This window comes from Salmo trutta, chromosome 4 (assembly GCF_901001165.1).
Source record: "Salmo trutta chromosome 4, fSalTru1.1, whole genome shotgun sequence".
NCBI classification, from domain to species: domain Eukaryota; kingdom Metazoa; phylum Chordata; class Actinopteri; order Salmoniformes; family Salmonidae; genus Salmo; species Salmo trutta.
In genome coordinates, this window is record NC_042960.1 from 46,034,018 (window position 1) to 46,059,838 (window position 25,821).

The following is a 25,821-nucleotide window of genomic DNA, read 5'->3' on the forward strand; positions in this document are numbered from 1 at the left end:
CTTTCCAGCAGATCGTGTATGCAACTAATATACACACACACACACACACACTACTGTGACCAGCATAGTAGTATACCTCTATAAAACCACAAAATGAGACATTTAGAGAAAGTTTATCTGAAATTATCTTTTAGAAAAACAATTTGACAACCCTCAGCTAATTACAAATCAATGTGAATGATGCATTACTGAATGGATGACCGCACAGTTTAGTAGACATTCATAACTCACCACAGGACTGTGTGCTTGCGGGGATTCAACACTAACGCTGACATATTACAACACCTATAAAAACATGTGCTCTGGCCCTTCTCTCTTCTTGGTTATTTGATGGTCAATCTTTTTTGTATGTCACACGATATGAGAGATGACCGTGTTAAATGAATTCAGATGGCAGGCCATCTTTGCCCTGGTATTAGCTATTGGACTGTAAAGTAACCAGATTCTGGTCATTAAACACAACATGGTAGGCCTGTGAGGCGAGGCTATTAGCAGCAAATGGCCCTTATTTGAATTTCACAGCCTGGAGTGAATCTGAATCATGAGATGTAGCCTGAGTGCTAGACCTGTTTGTGCTATCATGCCAACTCCTTATCATTAAAGCATGTTTGGCTTGACAAGAGCATATGGGACCAGGCTATAGTGAAGCTAGAAAAAGAAAAGTTTGAAGGAGAGGAAGAACACTCACCAAAAAGCTAGTGGTTTAGTAGTTACAGTAGTACCATGAGCCAAGCTGCATAGAGAAACAGACAAGAGCACTTTGCAGAGGACACTACAAAAGCCAGATGTCTACTTTAATACAGCCATCTGAAAATGTAAGATAAAATAACCCAAAGCAAATATACCAGTATTGTTAAATCTACATTTGCCACAACTCAAAGGGAATTTTCTGGCATCTCATACTGTGTACAGTGTGATCCACATGGACCTGTAGTGTCTTCCTGTAGGATGGTACAGCAGTTTGCAACCCCTATAGTAAATGCCTCTTTCCTATGATTTCTACAGTAACTCTTACAGCTTCTGAAAGTTCACACATGGATATTCACACGAGATTATTCCTCTTCAGCAGCTTCCTCAAACTCCACCAGGGCTGCGTGTCGGTTGGCCTGGGAGCCCTCCTTGAAAAACACCTTCTTGATAACTCCAGCTTTAGGTGCTCGGATGGTGTGCTGCAGAGAGCGAGAGAACAGTCTGAGGACCCACAGTTCATTTACAGCACAATGTAAGTGGCTACAGGGTTCGAAAAGTCAACGTGGGTGAGCGAGGGTGTGGGTTGGGAGTAGACTCCTCAGTGTAGGAAATGACAAGCTCACCTCCATTTTCATGGCATTCATCACCATCAAGGCGTCTCCAATTTGCACAGTGTCTCCTGCCTTCACCAGCACCTAGAGGAAGAGGAGATAATATTAAGGACCTTACCTATAGATTATACATGGCCCTGTTAGGACAGGAGTCTCAATGTCTGTTTTTCCACAACTGACATTTATCAATTGGCACGTCTGAACAATGCACACCATGTCATCAATAGGAGGTACAGATTAAATAATGTGCCGACATTAGCTGCTGAGTGAGCTAATATCCCATGAATCAGCATGCCTGAGTGCTAACTGACCATCTGGAAGGAAATCATATCCCAGAGCAACATATTAAAGATCATCTGTCAGCGTGGCTGGGTCAGCTTTTATAGACAGAAATAATGGTGGTGAGAGAAAAAAAGGGATGATCCATAATTTATTACCTTCTCAATGGTCCCGGTCATAGGTGCCACAGCTCCTCCCTGTGCTCCTGTGCTCACACCAGCCAGGAACTTGGGCACTGGAACGCTCACCTCTGCGCTGCCCTCCTGATGGGGAGAAGAGGATGGGTTAGAGGACCTGAGAAGGAAAGTGACAGTGTTCTAGAGCAGGGTCCTGGGGCCCTACCTGTGTGCATGTTTTTTTGCCCTAGCACTACACAGCTGATTCAAATAACCAAGTCATCAAGTTTTGATTATTTGAATCAGATGTGTAGTGCTAGGGCAAAAACCAAAACGTGCTTCCAGGGGGCCCCAGGACCAAGTTTGAGAAACCCTGCTGTAGTGGACCGAGACTCACCATAGAAAAGAGGTGTACTGTGTTATCAAGGATGACCAGTTTGGGCCGGGACTTCACCCCGTTGACAGAGCAGTGCAGGAATGACGTCTGTCCCTCTGTCTCCACCTCCCCTGACACCTGGAACCCTTCCCCTCCAATCTGATGAAGGGGACAAAACCCATCAGTTGCAAATCATTTGCCACAGAGAACTTAGACATATGTATGGCAATTTTTACAACACAACACACACAGAACATGTACCTCCATAGAGTAAGTCCCATCTGAATTGTATGTAACCGTTACTTCCACTTCTGCAAAGAGAAAAAAAAGTTGTGTGTGAAGTCTTTCCTCTGCCACTTGATTAATGGACTCAGATTTGCCTTTATAGAAAATGCATATGATGTTAACCTATTCTAAAGATTTTTTTTTGTATGGACATAAAACATGAATAACTTTTTTCCTCAGTGGAAATGACATACATTTCATGTGACAAGTAAACAAAAAGCAGATTAAAAGCTCTTAAAGTACTTTTCTCTGTATTAAAATATTCTCAGCAACAGTGAAACATGAGGATGAGAGTGACTAATGATGTCATATGGACTGCTGAAAGTTCAATTATAGTGAGGAGATTGGCTTGCTTATAGACGGAGGAATCAGACACACTAATTAATCAATGTCATTACCACATTAATTATTTAAAACAGTCATTAGAATAAGGTCTAGGAGGACAGACTTGGGCTCCTCATCAACATGAAGATTGACTTAGCATTTCAATCAAACCAGGTTCTACTGGCTGCTTTCTCTATGACAGTGGTCACCAACTAGTCGATCGTGATCGACCTTCAAGGCATTCCTAGTCGATCTGCAAACATATCTGTAAAAATCCCAAACGATAAAGCCTTGCGTTACTATTTTTTTGTCTCACATTGTTGGCAGTAAGTTCACCCGATTCAGCTGCCCTGTGCGCCGGGTAGGCAAAGTATTCCCATTTATAACCATTTTCATGTCTGAAGGTTCCAACTCTGCCTTCTGGCGGTCCCAGAGAGCAAATCAAGTGCACTATAGGCCTTCCTCTGGCCCATTGGATGGCTCAGAATACTGTTTCTGCAGTAACGTAGCAGGCGTTATTGAAAGCTACAGCACAGTTGATAGCCTACTGTGAGATTTAAAAACATTTAAAACCATGACTAGAGAGAGACTGTCAAAGAATACAGCAAAGAGCTGCTGGTTTTGAGTGACTGCGTGGTTTAAGTTTACTCAGCACTGGCAACACTTTTTATTCAACACTTTTATAAGCAATAAAATGCGCGTTCTTCCTACTTCCACTCACGCTACAACCAGCACTGCAGCTGTAATGAATGAGTAGGAACATGTATCGATAGGCTTGTTTTATTATTAGTGGCTTGGGTCTTTTTTTAATAGAGGCACTTTCTCTGTTCATAGGAGTAAGAACATGAATTTGTGTAATAATGCGGTGCGACTCGAGTTTCGCCATCAGCTGGAAGACAGTGTCCCTTTTTGGTCAGTGTCAGTGGAGGAAAGGGAGAGCGGAGGGACATTGAGAGGCGGACCCTCAGTCTGCTGCTCTTTCCCGTCGCTGAGACTGATGATGGCACCATCAGCCCCGTAAAATAAAAATGTAAATGTATGCTCACTCAGCTGTGCCTAACAAGTAATACAACAACTGATCTATTACCGGTGTGATCATATTGTCTACATCAAAATTTGAAATATATATTTTTAAAAATGGTCTGAACAACAATGCACTAGCAGGGCAATTCAAGCACAGCCAATATGTGGTGATAATGTATTGGGCCTATAGCCTACTGCAGGGATCCCCAAATTTGGCCCGCGAGTTGTTTTATGTGTCCCCCCAAGTTCTGAGAATGTATTTATTTATTTTGCATAAGACTAAAAACACCAGGAAATCAGCTCTAAGTTTTCGGTTCCAAAAGTATTCACACATAAAAGAGACACATGATCGTATACAAATGTAAGCAAGGTTTGAGAAATTATGTTTTAGTCAAATATATTTGTTTGGGCGTCTTGCAGTCAATTTGCAGTCTACAAATGATTTGTAATTCTGATCCAGCCCCCCGACCATCCGCTCAAGAATTTATAAAACAATTGTCCTGCGGTTGAATCTACAGTAGTTGATGATGATCCCTGGCCTACCGCAAAACTCAATGCTACAATACTGTTTTCAATAGGATAATGTTGCATAGGCTTACGCTTTTTGTGTCATGAACCAAAAAATCTGAGCTGTAGATCTGGGCAGTCATTTTAACTCAGAAAGTGAACTTGACTCAGAAAAGGCTGGTGACCACTGGTCTATGACCTGGTGAAGGAGGTTCAGACTCACTAGTTTCACCCAGGTGGAGGGTCATATTCCTACTGTATAGGATGTTCACCCTCCGGCCATTACTGGAGGCAAAAGGAGAGAAGGGATCTGCGATGGGAGAAAAGGACAGTTTAGGATCTCCTCCAACAGTTGAGTAAATCAAATCAGAGTTTATTAGTCACATGCACAGGGTCGCAGATGTACTGTAATTGCAGGGTTCAGTGCAATTCTTAAGCTCCAACAATACAGGTCAGAGATGTGAGTGAAACAATAATACCAAGTAAAATAGAATTGTGTGTGTATTTATACACACACACACACACACACACACACACACTCGAAAGTTTGGACACCCACTCATTCAAGGGTTTTTCTTTATTTTTACTATATTGCAGAATAATAGTGAAGACATCAAAACTATGAAATAACACATATGGAATCATGTAGTAAGCAAAAAAGGTTAAACCCAAATATATTTGAGATTCTTCAAAGTAGCCACCCTTTTCCTCGATGACAGCTTTGTACACTCTTGGCATTCTCTCAACCAGCTTCATGAGTAATGCTTTTCCAACAGTCTTGAAGGAGTTCCCACATATGCTGAGCACTTGTTGGCTGCTTTTCCTTCACTCTGCGGTCCAACTCATCCCAAACCATCTCAATTGGGTTGAGGTCAGGTCATCTGATGCAGCACTCCATCACTCATCTTCTATGTCAAAATGTAGCCCTTACACAGCCTGGAGGTGTCTTGGGTCAATGTCCTGTTGAAAAACAAATGATAGCCCCACTAAGCGCAAACCAGATGGGATGACGGATCGCTGCAGAAGGCTGTGGTAGCGATGCTGGTTGAATTCTAAATAAATGTCAGACAGTGTCACCAGCAAAGCACCCCCACACAATTACACCATCTACTCCATGCTTCATGGTGGGAACCACAGATCAATTCAAATTGTATTTGTCACATGCACCGAATATAAGAGGTGTAGACCTTAGTGAAATGCTTACTTACAAGCCCTTAACCAACAATGCATTTTTAAGAAAATACCACAAAAAAAGTAAGAATAACAAATAATTAAAGAGCAGTAGTAAATAACAATAGTGGGGCTATACACAGGGGGTACCGGTACAGAGTCAATGTGCGGGGGCACCGGTTAGTTGAGGTAACATGTACATGTAGGTACAGTTATTAGTGACAAACAGATAATAAGAGAGTAGCATCAGCGTAGAAGAGGGTGGGGGCAATGCAAATAGTCTGGATAGCCATTTGATTAGCTGTTCAGGAGCCTTATGGCTTGGGGGTAGAAGCTGTTTAGAAGCTTCTTGGACATAGACTTGGCGCTCCGGTACCGCTTGCCATGCAGTAGCAGAGAGAACAAGCCAATGACTAGGGTGGCTTGAGTCTTTGACAATTTTTAGGGCCTTCATCTGACACCGCCTGGTATAGAGGTCCTGGATGGCAGGAAGCTTGGCCCCGGTGATGTACGGGGCCATACACACTACCCTTTTTAGTGCCTTGCAGTTGGAGGCTGAGCATTTGCCATACCAGGCAGTGATGCAACCCATCAGGATGCGCTCGATGGTGCAGCCGTAAAATCTTTTGAGGATCTGAGGACCCATGCCAAATCTTTTCAGTCTCCTGAGAGGGAATAGGTTTTGTCGTGCCCTCTTCATGACTGTCTTGGTGTGCTTGGACCATGTTAGTTTGTCGGTGATGTGAACGCCAAAGAATTTGAAGCGCTCAACCTGTTCCACTACAGCCCCGCCGGTGAGAATGGGGGCGTGCTCGGTCCTCCTTTTCCTGTAGTTCACGATCACCTCCTTTGTCTTGATCACATTGAGGGAGAGGTTGTTGTACTTGCACCACACGGTCAGGTCTCTGACCTCCTCCCTATTGGCCGTCTCATCGTTGTTGGTGATCAGGCCTAGCACTGTTGGGTCATCAGAAAACTTAATGATGGTGCTAGAGTCGTGCAGTCATGAGGGAACTGGGCATACAGGAGGGGACTGAGCACGCAACCCTGAGGGGCCCCCGTGATGAGGATCAGTGTGGCGGATGTGTTGATACCTACCCTTACCACCTGGGGGCGGTCCGTCAGGAAGTCCAGGATCCAGTTGCAGAGGGAGGTGTTTAGTTCCAGGGTCCTTAGCTTAATGATGAGCTTTGAGGGCACTATGGTGTTGAACGCTGAGTTATAGTCAATGAATAGCATTCGCACATAGGTGTTCCTTTTGTCCAGGTGTGAAAGGGCAGTGTGGAGTGCAATAGAGATTGCATTATCTGTGGATCTATTTGTGGTATGCAAATTGTTGGTGCGGCATGCAACACGTTAGCTAGCAGGACGGAAGGCAAAGGCAGATTAGCCACTCGTCACCAGATCCTCACAAGGCACCCTGATCTTTTTCCACAAAATCTCAGTTTCCTTCTCCAGCGAATGAAGGAGATCTGGGCTGGTCAGGTGTCTGTAGTATATCGATCCCATCTGACTCATTGAAGAAAAACTCTGTCTAATCTGAGGGGAGTAATCACAGTTCTGATGTCCAGAAGCTCTTTTCAGTGATAAGAGACAGTCATTATGTACAAAACAAGTTAAACACAAAAAAAACATACAAAATAGCATGGTTGGTTAAGAGCCGATAAGACGGCAGCCATCCCCTCCGACGCCATCATGAACATGTGGAGATCATCCGTTCACCTACTCTGTGTCTCACAAAGACACGGTAGTTGGAACCAAAAATCTCAAAATTGGACTCAGACAGATTTCTACCAGTCTATTTATTGTCCATTGCTCATGTTTCTTGGCCAAAGAAAGTCTCCTCTTATTATTATTAGTTGTGTCCTTTAGTAGTGGTTTCTTTGCAGCAATTCGACCATGAAGGCCTGATTCACACAGTCTCCTCTGAACAGTTGATGATGTGTCTGTTACTTGAACTCTGAAGAATTTATTTGGGCTAATATTTCTGAGGCTGGTCACTCTAATGAACTTGTCCTCTGCAGCAGAGGTAACTATGGGTCCTCCTTTCCATTGGCGGTCCTCATGAGAGCCAGTTTCATCGTAGCGCTTAATGGTATGGTTTCTGCGACTGCTCTTGAAGAAACGTTAAACGTTCTTGAAATTTTCCAGATTGACTGACCTTCATGTCTTAAAGTAATGATGGACTGTCGTTTCTCTTTGCTTATTTGAGCTGTTCTTGCCATAATATGGACTTTTACCAAATAGGGCCATCTTCGATATACCACTCAAACTTTGTCACAAGACAACTGATTGCCTCAAACACATTAAGGAAAGAAATTCAATAAGGCACACCTGTTCATTGAAATGCAATCCAGGTGAAGCTGGTTGAGAGAATGCCAAGAGTGTGCAAAGCTGTCATCAAGGCAAAGGGTGGCTACTTTAAAGATTCTCAAACAAATCAAAATATATTTTATATTTAACACTTTTTTGGTTACTACATGATTCCATGTGTGTCATTTAATAGTTTTGATGTATTCACCATTCTTCAATATAGAAAATAGTATAAAAATAAAGAAAAGCCCTTGAATCAGTATATGTGTCAAATTTTGACTGGTACTGTATGACGTACAGTTGAAGTCGGAAGTTTACATAAACAAGTTTTAAAGACTCCAACCTAAGTGTTTCAACTACTCCACAAATTTCTTGTTAACAAACTACAATTTTGGTAAGTCGGTTAGGACATCTACTTTGTGTATTACACAAGTCATTTTTCCAACAGTTGTTTACAGACAGATTATTTCACTGTATCACAATTCCAGTGTGTCAGAAGTTTACATACACTACGTTGACTGTGCCTTTAACAGCTTGGGAAATTCCAGAAAATGATGTCATGGCTTTATAAGCTTCTGATAGGCTAATTGACATTTTATTCAATAGGAGGTGTACGTGTGGATGCATTTCAATGCCTACCTTCAAACTCAGTGCCTCTTTGCTTGACATCATGGGAAAATCAAAAGAAATCAGCCAAGACCTCAGAAAAAAAATTGTAGACCTCCACAAGTCTTGTTCATCCTTGGGAGCAATTTCCAAACGCCTGAAGGTACCACATTCATCTGTACAAACAATAGTACGCAAGTATAAACACCATGGGACCACGCAGCCGTCATACCGCTCGGGAAGGAAATGCGTTCTGTCTCCTAGAGATGAACTTACTTTGGTGTGAAAAGTGCCAATCAATCCCAGAACAACAGCAAAGGACCTTGAGAAGATGCTGGAGGAAACAGGTACAAAAGTATCTATATCCACAGTAAGACGAGTCCTATATCGACATAACCTGAAAGGCCGCTCAGCAAGGAAGAAGCCACTGCTCCAAAACTGCCATTACAAAAGCCAGACTACGGTTTGCAACTGCACATGGGGACCAAGATCGTACTTTTTGGAGAAATGTCCTCTGGTCTGACGAAACAAAAATAGAAATGTTTGGCCATAATGACCATCGTTATGTTTAGAGGAAAAAGTGGGAGGCTTGCAAGCCGAAGAACACCATCCCAACCGTGAAGCACGGAGTTGGCAGCATCATGTTGTGGGGGTGCTAAGCTGCAGGAGGGACTGGTGCACTTCACAAAATAGATGGCATCATGAGGAAAGAAAATGATGTGGATATATTGAAGCAACATCTCAAGACATCAGTCAGGAAGTTAAAGCTTCGCAAATCGGTCTTCCAAATGAACAATGACCCCAAGCATACGTCCAAAGTTGTGGCAAAATGGCTTAAGGACAACAAAGTCAAGGTATTGGAGTGGCCATCACAAAGCCCTGACCTCAATCCTATAGAAAATGTGTGGGCAGAACTGAAAAAGCGTGTGCGAGCAAGGAGCCTACAAACCTGACCCAGTTACACCAGCTCTGTCAGGAGGAATGGGCCAAAATTCACCCAACTTATTGTGGGAAGCTTGTGGAAGGCTACCCGAAACGTTTGACCCAAGTTAAACAATTTAAAAGCAATGCTACCAAATACTAATTGAGTGTATTGTAAACTTCTGACCCACTGGGAATGTGATGAAAGAAATAAAAGCTGAAATAAATCACTACTATTATTCTGACATTTCACATTCTTAAAATAAAGTGGTGATCCTAACTGACCTAAGACAGGGAATTTTTACTAGGATTAAATTTGGCTAAGGTATATGTACATATGCACGCACACACTATACAAAAGTATGTGGACACCCCTTCAAATTAGTGGATTCAGCTATTTCAGCCACACCTGTTGCTGACAGGTGTATAACATCTCCATAGACAAACATTGGCAGTAGAACGGCCTTATTGAAGAGCTCAGTGACATTCAACGTGGCACCGTCATAGGATGCAACCTTTCCAACAAGTCAGTTTGTCAAACTGTAAAACCCCGGTCAACTGTAAGTGCTGTTATTGTGAAGTGTAAACGTCAACGAGCAACAACGGCGCAGCCGCAAAGTGGTAGGCCACACAAGCTCACAAAATGGGACCGCCGAGTGCTGAAACGCATAAAAATTGTCTGCCCTCGGTTGCAACACTCACTACCGAGTTCCAAACTGACTCTGGAAGCAACATCAGCACAATAACTGTTCGTCGGGAGCTTCATGAAATGGGTTTCCATGGCCGAGCAGCTGCACACAAGCCTAAGATCACCATACGCAATGCCAAGAGTCGGCTGGAGTGGTGTAAAGCTTGCCGCTATTGGACTCCAGAGCAGTGGAAACGCGTTCTTTGAATCACGCTTCACCATCTGGCATTCTGACGAACAAATCTGGGTTTGGCGGATGCCAGGAGAATGCTACCTGCCCCAATGCATAGTGCCAACTGTAAAGTTTGGAGGAGGAATAATGGTCTGTTTTGCATGGTTCAGGCTAGGCCCCTTAGTTCCAATGAAGGGAAATGTTAATGCTACAGTATACAATGACATTCTAGACGATTTTGTGCTTCCAACTTTGTTTCCTGTTTCAGCATGACAATGCCCCTGTGCACAAAGCGAAGACCATACAGAAATGGTTTATCAAGATCGGTGTGGAAGAACTTGACTGGCCTGCACAGAGCCCTGACCTCAACCCCATCAAAAACCTTTGTGATGAATTGGAACGCCGACTGTGAGACAGGCCTAATCGCCCAACATCAGTGCCCGACCTCACAAATGCTTGTGACAGAAAATCAGCAAGTCCCCCGCAGCAATGTTCCAACATCTAATGGGAAGCCTTCCCAGAAGAGTGGATGCTGTTATAGCAGCAAAGGGGGGGGATCAACTCCATATTAATGGCCATGATTTTGGAATGAGATGTTCGACGAGCAGGTGTCCACATACTTTTCGTCATGTAGTGTAGTTCTCAGTGACCTGTAAAGACAGGCCTGTTGTTGTTCCTCACCGTTGGACTGGTCTCTGAAGGTCTGGGTGCTGGTCCTCTCTCTGAGCAGCAGGCCCAGGGCAGCCTGACACAGTGTGGCCCTGGAGGGAGGGATGGGTTTAGGGAACAGCTGCTCATAGTGCTGGGGGATGAAGCTGGTGGTCACATTCCCCGCCTCAAACTCTGGATGTCCAGACAGACTCAGCAGGAAGTCAATGTTGGTGTTGAGGCCTACGATCTGCCGGGATCAGTGGTCATAAGTCAATGAAAAGTCTCTGACAGAAACAGAAATGGGATGTGTCCAGTGTGTGTATAATGCTCTTACGTTGTACTGGCGTAGACAGTATCTGAGCTTCTTCAGAGCAGCAGATCGGTCTTCTCCCCAGACCACCAGTTTAGCGATCATGGGGTCATAGTGGGCTGACACTTCATCTCCTGAGAACACAGACAGGTACATCATCACTATGTGGTTATATCAAGAGTTCTGTCTGACAGTCTAGCGTAAAATAGGTGTAAGTAGTTACAGGTAAGCTGGGTGTACTGTACCTTCCCTGACGCCCGTCTCGATGCGTGTGTATTCGTCTGCCAGGGGTGTAGACAGATGAAGGAGGGGTCCTGCCCCAGGGAGGAAGTCGTTGTTGGGGTCCTCAGCGTATATCCTGGCCTCAAACGAATGGCCCATCAGTTCAATCTCCTCCTGCAGGAGGGGCAGCCTCTCGCCTGCAGCCACCTGAGAGCCAAGTAGTTTATAGTTGACTCGGTTTGTCGTCTCTCTCCTGTTGCGGCTGCTTCCCACACACAAAGCCTCGCCCTGTCACTCAAGCAACACAGTTCCTCCTCATCGCTGTTAGATCCACTATAAATGTGCATGCTGTTCTGTTAGGTCAAATGCAGTCAACAGATTGATCCAAAGAAGAACGATGCTGCTTTCCACTTTGCTTTTTAATATACACTGAGTGTACAAAACATTAAGAACACTTGCTCTTTCCATGACAGACTGACCAGGTGAAAGCTATGATCCCTTATTGATGTCACTCATTAAATCCACTTCAGGGGAGGAAACAGGTTAAAAAAGGATTTTTGAAGACTTATGCCAGTATCCCTGTGGAATGCTTTCGACACATTGTTGAGTTCATGCCCCGGCGAATTGAGGCTGTTCTGAGGACAAAATATTAGTTTGCATTGTATGAACATTTGGTAATGGCTGGGGTGAATCATCTCATTGATGGTTAGCTTATCTTTAGGACTGCTGTGTGATAGCATTACTGCTCTGTAATCTAACGTGTTAATCTTGTGGCTAGCTATCATTACCGCTGTGCTGCGTAACCTCAGAGAGAAAGCCCATGTTATTACTCATCTACTGTACCTCTGAATGCCCACAGTGGTGGCCAGGCTACATCACGCTACCTCAGTGTGTTGTTAATGTTTTGTACATTCAGTGTAAATAATTATATTACTATGATTCCAACAATTCACCCAAGTGGTTTGATCTATATCACAAATCAAAAATAAAAAAAGATTGCTAAAAGATTTTCTGTCCATATCGTGGAGCCCTACATCAGGGTGGTGATTTAACAAATTGTTCATTTAATCTTTATGCAGATTAAAATCCATAATCTCTGGGATTATGAGGCCTTCTACAGGAGCTCATAAATACACTCAACCCACTGAGTCTACAAAAAAATTAGGAACACATTGAGTTGCACCCCCTTTTGCCCTCAGAACAGCTTCAATTCGTCAGGACATGGACTCTACAGGGTGTTGAAAGCGTTCCACAGGGATGCTGGCCCATGTTGACTCCAATGCTTCCCACAGTTGTGTCAAATTGGCTGGATGTCCATTGGGTGGTGGACCATTCTTGATACACACGGGAAACTCTTGAGCGTGAAAAACCAACCAGCTTTGCAGTTCTTCACAAACTCACACCGGTGCACCTGGCACCTACTACCATACCCCGTTCAAAGGCACTTCAGTCTTTTGTCTTGCCCATTCACCCTCTGAATGACACACACACACACACACACACACACACAATCCATATCTTAACTGTCTCAAGGCTTAAAAATCCTTCTTTAAACCGGTCTCCTCCCCTTCATCGACACTGATTGAAGTGGATTTAACAAGTGACATCAATAAGGGATCATGGCTTTCACCTGGATTCACCTGGTCTGTCCATGTTATGGAAAGAGCAGGTGTTCATGTTTTGTACACCCAGTGTATTACAACACATTGATGTCCCCAACCCCCTCTTTCCGATGGCATCCTTCTTTCCATCTTACCCTGAGCTGCCACTCCACCAGGTCAGTTCCAGTGATCATCTCAGACACAGGGTGCTCCACCTGCAGACGTGTGTTCATCTCCATGAAGTAGAAGTTGTGCTGTGCATCCATGATGAACTCCACAGTGCCTGCATAGAATCAGGGACATACTGTAAATGTGGTTGTCACACCGGTGCACAGGGTAGTGCAAAGGATGGGAAAGCCTCTATTTAAAACATTACAACAGATGATTTCATAACCCTCTAGTGAGTGAGTGTTCAAAGCAACAATGTTTGAGGTCCATTCTCTGCTCACCTGCTCCCACATAGTTGACGGCTTTGGCTGCTCTCACCGCTGCCTCTCCCAGTTTACACCTCACCTCCTCGCTTATACCAGGCTACAAGCACCGGTGCAAACACAAACCAAAAATAATTAACACACACACACACACACACACACACACACACGGCCTAGGTTGTTCAAACCATAGTGCAGTCAAGTCTCCTATTCAGCATTTACACAGGAAACCAAGACATGTTACTTTTGAGCAAAAATCGAATGTTATTGGTCGCATGTACATATTTTGCTGATGTTATCGCGGGTCAAGTGAAATGCAGCTAGCCTAGTGGTTAGAGCGTTGGGCCAGTAACCGAAAGGTTGCTAGATCGAATCCCGAGCGGACACAGTAAAAATCTGTCGTTCTGCCACTGAGCAAGGCAGTTAACACAAGGTGCTCCTAATGTTTTGTACACTCAGTGTATATGTATATATGATGGTGTGTATAGACATTGTGGACAGTATATGAATAGAAAAGGTGTGTACTGTAGTAGTTATATAGGATTAACTTTGACTATAATACAGTATGAAATGGGTAAAACAGTATGTAACATTATAAAAAAATACCAGTGTCGAAGCAGTCTAAGGTGCAGGGTTGAGTACCAGGTGGTAGCCGGCTAGTAACAGTGACTAAAGTTCAGGGCAGGATACTGGGCGGAGTCCTGTACCCTGCACTTACCCCTGGTGCTTCCTCAATGATCTTCTGGTGCCTTCTCTGCACGCTGCAGTCCCTCTCAAACAGGTAGACAGCATTTCCATGCTGGTCCCCAAAGACCTGGACCTCCACGTGTCTGGTCAGGGAAGGAATCTGGTCACACGACATCTAAACAAGGGTATTGTCTGAATCTCCAAAACAAATAGATATACAGCGTCTTCTACATACCTGGGGTCCTCTACAAATTTCTCCACTAGCATGACGTCATCGTTGAAGGACTTGCGAGCCTCTCGTCTCGCAGACTCAAGCTGCTCATGGAAATCTTCAGCGGTGTGTGAAATGCGCATTCCCTAGATAAACCAATCAGAACCATAGGAGCCTTGAAACACAAACCACACTATCATAGCATGAAACAATCATTTTGGTTTGTACATTGAGAGGTTCAAAACCGAATTTACAATATCTTACTTACTTTACCACCCCCGCCACGCACAGCCTTTATCATCACTGGGTAGCCAATCCTGACAGCCTCAGCTTGGAGCTTCTCATCCGATTGGTCCTCTCCGTGGTAACCCTCGATGATAGGAACACCCGCAGCTGACATAATGTATTTTGATGTACTAGGAAAAAGAAAAGGAATAGATTTAAGATTGAACTTTTGAATAACCCTTATTCAGATCAGACTTACAACATACAAAACTGAAAAGTGACTTGAAAAGAGGAGTCATTTAACTATACCTTTTGATACCCATGTCTCTGATGGCAGATGATGGAGGACCAATGAAAATGATACCCTCCTGTTTGCACGCCTCAGCAAACTCTGTATTCTCTGACAGGAAGCCATATCCCGGATGGACAGCCTATAACAAAAACACAATTACAAACATCAACTTATTCTTCAGTGATAGCCGGTATGGCGACTTTGAGAAACAGTGGATTGTCAAAATAAATGAGAATGAAAAATACTACAAATACAATACTGCACTTGACATACATGTGATCCAGATCTCTTGGCAACCTCCAAGACTTTCTCCATTGACAAGTAACTCTGCTGGGATGCAGCTGGCCCAATGTTATAGGCCTCATCTGCCTAAGGAACGAGAGAAACCTCATCAATACAGTTGCATCTACAAACATAACACTGAGGGGTCAAAGTTGACAGCCTTGACATACCATGGCCACATGCATGGAATGACGGTCTGCATCACTGTATACTGCCACAGAGCGCACACCCATCTTCTTTGCTGTTCGCATCACACGGCAGGCAATCTCTCCTCTGTTGGCAATGAGTACTTTCTCTATCCTGCCTTGCCCTAAAGGAAAAGAGACCTGATCTATGAGTGATGTAACACGTACCAATTTAGTCAATTAAACTCAGCAAAAAAAAGAAACATCCCTTTTTCAGGATCCTGTCTTTCAAAGATAATTCGGGTTTAAATTAAAAGGGTTTAAACACTGTTTCCCATGCTTGTTCAATGAATCATAAACAATTAATGAACATGCACTTGTGAACAGTCATTAAGACACTAACAGCTTACAGACGGTAGGCAATTAAGGTCACAGTTATGAAAACTTAGGACACTAAAGAGGCCTTTCTACTGACAAAACACCAAAACAAAGATGCCCAGGGTCCCTGCTCATCTGCGTGAATGTGCCTTAGGCATGCTGCAAGGAGGCATGAGGACTGCAGATGTGGTCAGGGCAATAGATTGCAATGTCCATACTGTGAGACGCCTAAGACAGTGCTACAGAGCGACAGGACGGACAGCTGATCGTCCTCGCAGTGGCAGACCACGTGTAACAACACCTGCACAGGATAGGTACATCCGAATGTCACACCTGTGGGACAGGTACAGGATGGCAACAACAACTGCCCGAGTTACACCAGGAACGCACAATCCCTCCATCAGTGCTCAAACTGTCTGCAATAAGCTGGACAGAGAGGCTGGACAGAGCTCGTAGGCCTGTTGTAAGGCAGGTCCTCACCAGACATCACCGGCAACAACGTCGCCTATGGGCACAAACTCACCGTCGCTGGACCAGACAGGACTGGCAAAAAGAGCTCTTCACTGACGAGTCGCGGATTTGTCTCACCAGTGGTGATGGTTGGATTCGCGTTTATCGTCGAAGAAATGAGCGTTACACCGAGGCCTGTACTCTGAAGCGGGATCGATTTGGAGGTGGAGGGTCCATCATGGTCTGGGGTGGTGTGTCACAGCATCCTGACATGACCCTCCAGCATGACAATGCCACCAGCCATACTGCTCGTTCTGTGCGTGATTTCCTGCAAGACAGGAATGTCAGTGTTCTGCCATGGCCAGTGAAGAGCCCGGATCTCAATCCCATTGAGCATGTCTGGGACCTGTTGGATCGTAGGGTGAGGGCTAGGGCCATTCCCCCCCAGAAATGTTCGGAAACTTGCAGGTGGCTTGTTGGAAGAGTGGGGTAACATCTCACTGCAAGAACGGGCAAATCTGGTGCAGTTAATGAGGAGGAGATGCACTGCAGTACTTAATGCAGCTGGTGGCCACACCAGATAATGACTGTTACTTTTCACCCCCCCTTTGTTCAGGGACGCATTATTCAATTTCTGTTAGTCATATGTCTGTGGAACTTGTTCAGTTTATGTCTCAGTTGTTGAATCTTGTTATGTCCATACAAATATTTACAGGTTAAGTTTGCTGAAAATAAACACAGTTGACAGTGAGAGGACGTTCTCTTTCTTTTGCTAAGTTTACAATGCTTTCTCTGCAGTTCAATCTAGATGGAAAGAAAAAGAGAATATTAAAGTCAGCACTTCTGTGAATATTATTGTCCCATGTTACTTACCAACTGAGGCAAACCGTACAGATCCTTTGGTCCATATACATTTCCTAAGATGAGACAATCACAGGTCATTGCAGGACACAGACCTTGGTTGGACAGGTCATGTCAAGAGAGCACCTACGGTAGTTACAGCCGTTTACATAAATGAATGGCTTTCAAGGGCAGACATGCTAATTGTACCATAGTGCAGGTGGCTGCCTTCATCACAGCTGTCTAATACTCGAATGCATAATGACCACTGCTCAAAGACAATGACTATTATCTAACTAACTAGCTAGCTGATATATATGCATTAACTGAACTGCCCATTGCTTTGGAAACAAAACATTTCACCATTCAAACTGTTAAGCTAGCTGGTTTGTTAGCTGTTATGCTAAGTTAGTTACCTTTATTTAACCTTGCACAAAATCGGTGCATATTAAAAAGTAATTAGGCTAAATACGTTAGTTATGTTGAAAGACACGACACAAGATAGTGACTTAGTCGTTTTGGATATATATTAACGTTACTTGTTTAACACTAAGATGATAACTACAATATTCTGATGCACGTTCGACTTGCGTCTAGAGGCGCTAACTAGTTAGCTAGCTAGCCAACAGTCTAGACAAAAAGCTATAAACATGTTTCTTTTCTTCTTAGCAGCTCATTTATTTAGAATAGATAACTTGCAGTGATAGTAAACATAACACAACATATGACAAGCATTATCGACTTACTGTTGAAATATTCTTAGACCCTGTAGGGTTTGAACTTTCAGGACAGCAAACATGTCTGCTGTCTAGTTGCAGCCGATTGTGGAAATTATAAGCGTTTGCCTTTATGAAATCGATTATTTTGATTTACCAATTAAGCCTTAACTAGTTACGATACTGCATTTTATAATAAGTATTATCAACTAGAGTTGATCGGTGGAACTGGTATTCTATGAAATTATAAAACTAAAGCATGCTCTTAGTTTGGTGAAAATAACAACAAATACAGAGTTCCACTTGCTAAGACTGTCTCTCTTGTGTACCCGTAAGATGATCAACCAATAGAAAAGGTCGAGACGGAGGTGGGGTCTCTGCGTTTCCACTAGTTAACACAGCCACAAAGTAAAATCAGTCTATATCGTAAAAATGGACGAAACCCAAAATTTACTTTTTGGTCTTAATTTAATTTAAGGTAAGGGTTAGGCATGATTTTAGCAGTGTGGTTAGCGTTAGGTTTAAAATCAAGAAGATACATTGTAGAAATAGACGAGGTTTATGACTTTGTGGAATGTTCTATCTAGTGTCAACCGGGTCTCTGGACTGGCCGTGCTTTGCGGGATCCTTGAGTGTCCCTACACTATTGAAGTTGAAATGTAAAATGGTTATGATTAGTGGTTATGGTTAGTGTTTAAGGTCGGGAAATACTAAGGATCTCGAATAGCACTAACCCTCAGGAGAGGTCACAGAGAGGTTCAAGACCGAATTAACAATGTCTTACAGAATTATATGTTTTTGGGCAGTGTGTTTTAATAAAAAGGCATTCAATAAATCTATACTTATACGTGCATTTGAAGATAATGTATTTCAATCCAGCTGGATAAAGCCACACGTGAATACATGCAATGGATTGCAATCCAGTTGGATAAAGCCACACGGGAATGTATGCACTCTTCAAACAGAATATAATTTCCAAACATTAGGAAGCATCAACATTCTAATTGATAAAATAAAGCCACATTATTCAGACCATATTAGCTGATTATGATTGAAAACTTACACAGAGGTGTTAACCACAATCACATATTTTTTACTGTAATAATGTTATTTATAATGTCTTTGCAGAAATATTTAATATTTAAAAACAACAATAAATAGTGTATAATTGAGTAATGGATAAAAAACAATAAAAGTCTAAAAAACATTTAGGAAATACAAAACATGGCTATAAAAAGTGTTCATGTTTTTTGCATGAAGCATTCTCAGATCCTGTCATAGCCAGCTTGTCTGTGGTGGTCCCGGATTATCAGGAAGGACAGGACAGCAATCAGCAAGAGTCCCACAACCGTGGCACCAATAATAATGGGAATGATCTTCTTGATGAAGTCAGCCCTGCACTCAACCTCTGAAATGCCATAAGGGGGACATTAGAAAACAATATCTGGATCTTAGCACTTTGAATAATTGTTTTTGATGGGCTGAAAGGGCAAAACATTACGTTTACAATGTTACATTTCAAAGAGCATTAAACCATATATAACCCTACAGTAAAATCATAAATAAAATGGTTTTGTAAATCGTGAACAGAAAGGCCCCAGGTAAAGTGACCTACCCTTTCCAAACTTCCCATTGGTGAGTTTGAAAGCTTGGAACTGAAGAGACACAATCTTCACTCGAAGGTTTTCAGACAGATGAAACTCGGTCTGAGAGTAGCACTTGAGGCTGCAGCCAGCGACAGTTGGGAACAGCTTCTCATGTTCTATTACCCCAGGATAGTTCTTAATTCCTAATTGTGGAAGAATAAGCTCAGCCTTGTTTTTCAGACAATGACATCTGTAGAAAAATATATATGCATTTGTTTCACATCATGTGTCTATTTTGTGAGATCATGATGGTTTACTTACCTTTGCCTGGTGCCAAATTAGCTGTGATCTTTGACACATAGGTAAGGTTCCCTTCCTGTGGGTGGACAAATACTTAAGTGTTTATTCAAAGCCAAACATGCAAATGTATTTGAATGAGTATGCTTCTACTCAGAGCCATGTATAATCTATGGCTCTGCTTCTGCTCGTTATGGAAAAGTACTGTGGTCAACCTGTGAATTCACAGTCGTTATCTCAGTATGAGTCAGAAAGATATGGGGCTAAAAAGGTTTTCCAGTTATAAAATGTGGCCATATGTGTCAGACATGAGAAAAAGGAAGTTTCTGAATTTGTACCTTTTCAAAGGTGAGATTCAGATAGCCTCCCTTTCCTAGAAAAGCCAGGGAGAGAACTGCCTCTTTTTCAGCACATCTACCAGTAGTCTTGGTGGTGGTAGGATCTAAGTTGAAATAGGAAGGTTTCTGAAGAAAAAAAAGAATCAACGTAGCATTGGATTGGAAAAGGACAAAAACAATAGCAAACAAGTGATGTTGTAGGATTTACAGCTACTTCTAATATAATATTAATCTGTAGCATTTTTTGTGTGACTGTTGTCTATTTTTCACAGCTTAGGTAGCAACCCACATGAGATCTCACCCCTGACAAAGAAGTGCTGAAATGTACTAAACAAAAAGTGCTGAGAAAGTGACTGCCCCTACCTTCTTCTCAATAACTATGTACTCAACTCCCATGGAGAGTTTGATGCACGACGTGCCTGCAGGGTCTTTCAGCACATAGTTTCCGGTGACAGGAACAGTCTCTTTGGGCTGAAGGACAGGCCTCTGTGGTAGGTTGGCCTGTTCAGTGGGCTTAGGATCCAATGCAGCAGTCATGAGGCTGTTTCCTGTAAAAGGGTATGCAGTGAAGTGTAAAGTGAAACAGCTTACAGAAACCACAAGGCACCATTCACAAGCACCTCCTTTGGCTTCAGCTGCTTCTTTTTTTTTTTACAATAAACCTAAATAAGCTATTCTAACAACTTGTTTGGTATTACTACATGTGTTGAAGTGGTCATGATTATGTCTATAAAATGTTATGAAGTTTACGAGCAATGTTTTACACTCATAGAAAAAAGGGTTCCAAAAAGGTTATTCGGCTGTCCCAATAGGAGAACCCTTTTTGTTTCCAGGTAGAACCCTTCTGGGTTCCATGTAGAACCCTCTATGGAAAGGGTTTTCACATGGAAACCAAAAGGGTTCCACCTGGAAACTATAAGGATAGCTGAAGAACCCTTGTAGGTTCTATATAGCACCTTTTTTCTGAGTGCACTCAACAGACCACTGTTATAGAGTACCACTGTTATCATCTCAACAGACCACTGTTATAGAGTACCACTGTTATCATCTCAGAATCAAAATCAGATTCAAATGGCCTGTATTATTCTGTTTGCGGATTAACGATTCCATACTTTGTGGTTAATTGCATTGCAGCATTGCCCAGTTTCAACTTATATCAGACTACCACTAACACTGAATAGATTAAACATTATTAGACATTATTAGATAAAGGTGCATGTAACTCACCCATTATGATCACAACCAGTAGAAAAGGTATTGTTTCACGATGCATGTTGTTGCTGAGTTTGTCTGTCGTCTTGTGTGTTCAGTTAGCTGTTTGTCACCAAATGTGGGTTGTGAGATGTGATGTGGTGAATTCCTCTCCAGAAGCCCAAAACATCTTGCTCAAGTGATGAGCACATTCAAGGGGAGGGGCAAAGAGTGTTTCATTTATAAATTATTTAAATGGCTGATGGACAGTATATGATGTAACTAACTGCACCTTGTGCTGTTGCAGGTCAGATATGTTCTGTTTTGTGTCTACTCAACTCTTTAGCCTGAAGCTAGCCTTGCTAGGCCCATCTCCCGGCTAGCCAAAGAGGTCCATCAGCCACTACTTGGGCTACAATACCTCTTTTTGCCAACTGACTTGGACCCCCGTCGACTCATCACGACTGGACCACCGACGTGATTCGCCCAATGGGGTTTTTGTCAATGGGCTCCGCCGTCACTTCGTCCCCTGAAATCCCATCCGCTAGCATGCTAGCCGTGGCCTGCTAGCTGTACAGAGCACATCGGACAAATTATTTGGCCACTATACCTATTCTGCCAATTGGCCTAGTTTACCACACGGAGCCCTGCTGATCCGTCTGCCGATGTAATAGCACGAGGGGGCCACAACAGACTTTCTTCCGTCACGACGTCCCTCCAAGGCCCTTCTGTTAGCTTGCTAGCCCCAGCCTGCAAGCTGCCTGAAGCCACTCATTGGACTCCTATGATCACTCGGCTACGCATGCCTCTCGCTAACATCAATATGTCTTGTCCATTGCTGTTTTGTTTAGTATTTATTGCCTTATTTCACTAAGTTATTTTAGCCTTTAGCCATACCTTTATCCTACTCCTCCTCTGTTCCTCTGGTGATGTGGAGGTTAATCCAGGCCCTGCAGTGCCTAGCTCCACTCCCATTCCCCAGGCGCTATCATTTGCTGACTTCTGTAACCATAAAAGCCATAGTTTCATGCATGTTAACATTAGAAGCCTCCTCCCTAAGTTTGTTTTATTCACTGCCCTAGCACACTCTGCCAACCCGGATGTCCTAGCCGTGTCTGAATCCTGGCTCAGGAAGACCACCAAAAACCCTGAAATGTCCATCCCTAACTATAACATTTTCCGACGAGATAGAACGGGGCAGTGTTGCAATCTACTCCAGAGATAGCCTGCAGAGTTCTGTCTTACTATCCAGGTCTGTACCTAAACAATTCGAGCTTCTACTTTTAAAAATTCACCTTTCCAGAAACAAGTCTCTCACTGTTGCCGCTTGCTATAGACCACCCTCTGCCCCAGGCTGTGCCCTGGACACCATATGTGAACTGATTGCCCCCCATCTATCTTCAGAGCTCGTGCTGCTAGGTGACCTAAACTAGGACATGCTTAACACCCTGGCCATCCTACAATTTAAGCTTGATGTCCTCAATCTCTCACAAATTATCAATGAACCCACCAGGTACAACCCCAAATCCGTAAACACGGGCACCCTCATAGATATCATCCTAACCAACTTGCCCTCCAAATACACCTCTGCTGTTTTCAACCAAGATCTCAGCAATCACTGCCTTATTGCCTGCATCCGTAACGGGTCTGCGGTCAAACGACCTCCACTCATCACTGTCAAACGCTCCCTGAAACACTTCAGCGAGCAGGCCTTCCTAATCGACCTGGCCCGAGTATCCTGGAAGGATATTGACCTCATCCCGTCAGTAGAAGATGCCTGGTCATTCTTTAAAAGTGCATTCCTCACCATCTTAAATAAGCATGCCTCTTTCCAAAAAATTTGAACCAGGAACAGATATAGCCCTTGGTTCTCTCCAGACCTGGCTGCCCTTGACCAGCACAAAAACATCCTATGGCGTTCTGCATTAGCATCGAATAGCCCCCATGATATGCAACTTTTCAGGGAAGTCAGGAACAAATATACACAGGCAGTTAGGAAAGCTAAGGCTAGCTTTTTCAAGCAGAAATTAGCATCCTGTAGCACAAACTCAAAAAAGTTATGGGAACCTGTAAAGTCCATGGAGAAAAAGAACACCTCCTCCCAGCTGCCTACTGCACTGAGGCTAGGAAACACTGTCACCACCGATAAATACACTATAATTGAGAATTTCAATAAGAACTTTTCTACGGCTGGCCATGCTTTCCACCTGGCTACCCCTACCCCGGTCAGCCGTGCACTCCCCGTGCACTCCCCACAGCAACTCGCCCAAGCCTCCCCCATTTCTCCTTCAACCCAAATCCAGATAGCTGATGTTCTTAAAGAACTGCAAAACCTGGACACCTACAAATCAGCCGGGCTAGACAATCTGGACCCTCACTTTTTAAAATTATCAGCCAAAATTGTTGCAACCCCTATTACTAGCCTGTTCAACCTCTCTTTTGTATCGTCTGAGATTCCCAAAGATTGGAAAGCTGCCGCGGTCATCCCCCTCTTCAAAGGGGGAGACACTCTAGACCCAAATTGCTACAGACCTATATCTATCCTACTCTGCCTTTCTAAGGTCTTCGAAAGCCAAGTCAACAAACAGATTACCGACCATTTCGAATCCCACCGTACCTTCTCCGCTATGCAATCTGGTTTCAGAGCTGGTCATGGGTGCACCTCAGCCACGCTCAAGGTCCTAAACGATATCATAACCGCCATTGATAATAGACATTACTGTGCAGCCATATTCATCGACCTGGCCAAGGCTTTCGACTCTGTCAATCACCACATTCTTATTGGCAGACTCAACAGCCTTGGTTTCTCAAATGATTGCCTCGCCTGGTTCACCAACTACTTCTCTGATAGAGTTCAGTGTGTCAAATCGGAGGGCCTGTTGTCCGGACCTCTGGCAGTCTCTATGGGGGTGGTACAGGGTTCAATTCTCGGGCCGACTCTCACCTCTGTATACATCAATGATGTCGCTCTCGCTGCTGGTGATTCTCTGATCCACCTCTACGCAGACGACACCATTCTGTATACCTCTGGCCCTTCTTTGGACACTGTGTTAACTAACCTCCAGACGAGCTACAATGCCTTACAACTCTCCTTCCGTGGCCTCCAAATGCTCTTAAATGCAAGTAAAACTAAGTGCATGCTCTTCAACCGATCACTGCCCGCACCTGCCCGCCCGTCCAGCATCATTACTCTGGACGGTTCTGACTTAGAATATGTGGACAACTACAAATACCTAGGCGTCTGGCTAGACTGTAAACTCTCCTTCCAGACTCACATTAAGCATCTCCAATCCAAAATTAAATCTAGAATCAGCTTCCTATTTCACAACAAAGCATCCTTCACTCCTGCTGCCAAACATACCCTCGTAAAACTGACCATCCTACCGATCCTCGACTTCGGCGATGTCATTTATAAAATAGCCTCCAACACTCTACTCAACAAATTGGATGCAGTTTATCACAATGCCATCCGTTTTGTCACCAAAGCCCCATATATTACCCACCACTGCGACCTGTAAGCTCTCGTTGGCTGGCCATCACTTCATACTTGTCGCCAAACCCACTGGCTCCAGGTCATCTACAAGTCTCTGCTAGGTAAAGCCCCACCTTATCTCAGCTCACTGGTCACCATAGCAGCACCCACCCGTAGCACGTGCTCTAGCAGGTATATCTCACTGGTCACCCCCAAAGCCAATTCCTCCTTGGCCGCCTTTCCTTCCAGTTCTCTGCTGCCAAAGACTGGAACGAACTGCAAAAATCACTGAACCTGGAGACCCATATCTCCCTCACTAGCTTTAAGCACCAGTTGTCAGAGCTGCTCACAGATCACTGCACCTGTACATAGCCCATCTGTAAACAGCCCATCCAACTACCTCATCCCCATACTGTATTTATGTATTTATCTTGCTCCTTTGCACCCCAGTATCTCTGATCCACATTAATCTTCTGCACATCTACCATTCCAGTGTCTAATTGCTATATTGTAATTACTTCGCCACCATGGCCTATTTATTGCCTTACCTCCCTTATCTTACCTCATTTGCACTCACTGTATATAGATTTGTCTTTTTTTCTACTGTATTATTGACTGTATGTTTGTTTATTCCATGTGTAACTCTGTGTTGTTGTATGTGTCGAACTGCTGTTCTTTATCTTGGCCAGGTCGCAGTTGTAAATGAGAACTTGTTCTCAACTAGCCTACCTGGTTAAATAAAGGTGAAATAAAAAAGACAATTTTTTTTTTAACCTAAAATCATAGCCTAAAAGTAGGTTGGTTCATGTAAAGGTCATATGTTGAATCAGAACGGACTGGTACCAGAAATCGTCTCTGGTATTTCAGAGAAAAAGAAACGGTAAATTTCTTTCCTTGAGGCCCACATTATTAGCCAGATAATGATAATTTTGTGCAACCCCCCCCAAATTAAACAGGCCCACTAGGTCAAAAAGGGACCAGCCCATCTGGTCTGTTGAATTCGCATTTCTTATGACAATTACTTGTTTGCATTAGTCAGGAGTTGAAGATGTTAGCCTCTAAATTGAAAATATGTTTTCCATTGGTTAATCAAAGATTGCATTTGTATTTTTATTGCACCAGAGTTGTAGTTGGTTTCTGGGAATGGCTGAGCTGGGGAAATCAAACTATGCGTAGGCAGGCATTGGAGGCAATCAGGGTCAAAGGTAGAGAGGGACAAAGTATCTCCTAAAATACACAGTACTGCAGCAGTGTCAATGCAGGTCAGGCTTGGAAAGTGTCTGGTTAGGCGTCATATTTACCCTTCCAAAGTCTTTATTGTGGTAGAGAGGTTGTCTTATTCCCTCCCCATTTACATCTAAATAGCAGAGACCTTTATTATTGTATTACCATATGACACCCACTTAAAACTAAACTTATATTTATGTTTACTTTA

The 25,821-nt window shown here is 43.4% G+C and overlaps 2 protein-coding genes across 2 annotated transcripts; both read right to left on the bottom strand.

Annotated features, from left to right (window-relative positions):
• Nucleotides 1-97: 97 nt before the first annotated feature.
• On the bottom strand, nucleotides 98-17,837 carry LOC115192468 (methylcrotonoyl-CoA carboxylase subunit alpha, mitochondrial). Its single transcript, XM_029750998.1, has 19 exons — nucleotides 17,533-17,837; nucleotides 16,820-16,863; nucleotides 15,164-15,303; nucleotides 14,985-15,080; nucleotides 14,729-14,850; nucleotides 14,463-14,610; nucleotides 14,219-14,340; nucleotides 14,015-14,126; nucleotides 13,315-13,396; nucleotides 13,021-13,148; nucleotides 11,288-11,471; nucleotides 11,067-11,176; nucleotides 10,763-10,979; nucleotides 4,435-4,521; nucleotides 2,334-2,383; nucleotides 2,094-2,231; nucleotides 1,739-1,843; nucleotides 1,314-1,385; nucleotides 98-1,169 (listed from the first exon to the last, which is right to left on the bottom strand). Exons 1-19 carry the CDS (start codon nucleotides 17,583-17,585, stop codon nucleotides 1,053-1,055), a joined length of 2,127 nt encoding a protein of 708 aa, XP_029606858.1. The 5' UTR covers nucleotides 17,586-17,837; the 3' UTR covers nucleotides 98-1,052.
• A 458-nt stretch (nucleotides 17,838-18,295) lies between these two features.
• LOC115192469 (lysosome-associated membrane glycoprotein 3) lies at nucleotides 18,296-21,107 on the bottom strand. The gene is made up of 6 exons (XM_029750999.1): nucleotides 20,951-21,107; nucleotides 20,087-20,271; nucleotides 19,724-19,849; nucleotides 19,410-19,464; nucleotides 19,118-19,291; nucleotides 18,296-18,910 (listed from the first exon to the last, which is right to left on the bottom strand). Exons 1-6 carry the CDS (start codon nucleotides 20,994-20,996, stop codon nucleotides 18,768-18,770), a joined length of 729 nt encoding a protein of 242 aa, XP_029606859.1. The 5' UTR covers nucleotides 20,997-21,107; the 3' UTR covers nucleotides 18,296-18,767.
• Nucleotides 21,108-25,821: the final 4,714 nt, after the last annotated feature.

Bases quoted from the DNA above. Each gene is read 5' to 3' on its own strand.
- LOC115192468 (XM_029750998.1), bottom strand. From the start codon at position 17,585: ATGTTTGCTGTCCTGAAAGTTCAAACCCTACAGGGTCTAAGAATATTT. The intron at 15,081-15,163 runs GTATGTCAAGGC...CTCGTTCCTTAG, and splicing joins ATTCCATGCATGTGGCCATG to GCAGATGAGGCCTATAACAT. The intron at 14,611-14,728 runs GTATAGTTAAAT...TCTTTTTCCTAG, and splicing joins AGAGACATGGGTATCAAAAG to TACATCAAAATACATTATGT.
- LOC115192469 (XM_029750999.1), bottom strand. From the start codon at position 20,996: ATGCATCGTGAAACAATACCTTTTCTACTGGTTGTGATCATAATGG. The intron at 20,272-20,950 runs GTGAGTTACATG...ACCCTTTTACAG, and splicing joins ACTGGTTGTGATCATAATGG to GAAACAGCCTCATGACTGCT. The intron at 19,292-19,409 runs GTAAGTAAACCA...TTCCACAATTAG, and splicing joins TAATTTGGCACCAGGCAAAG to GAATTAAGAACTATCCTGGG.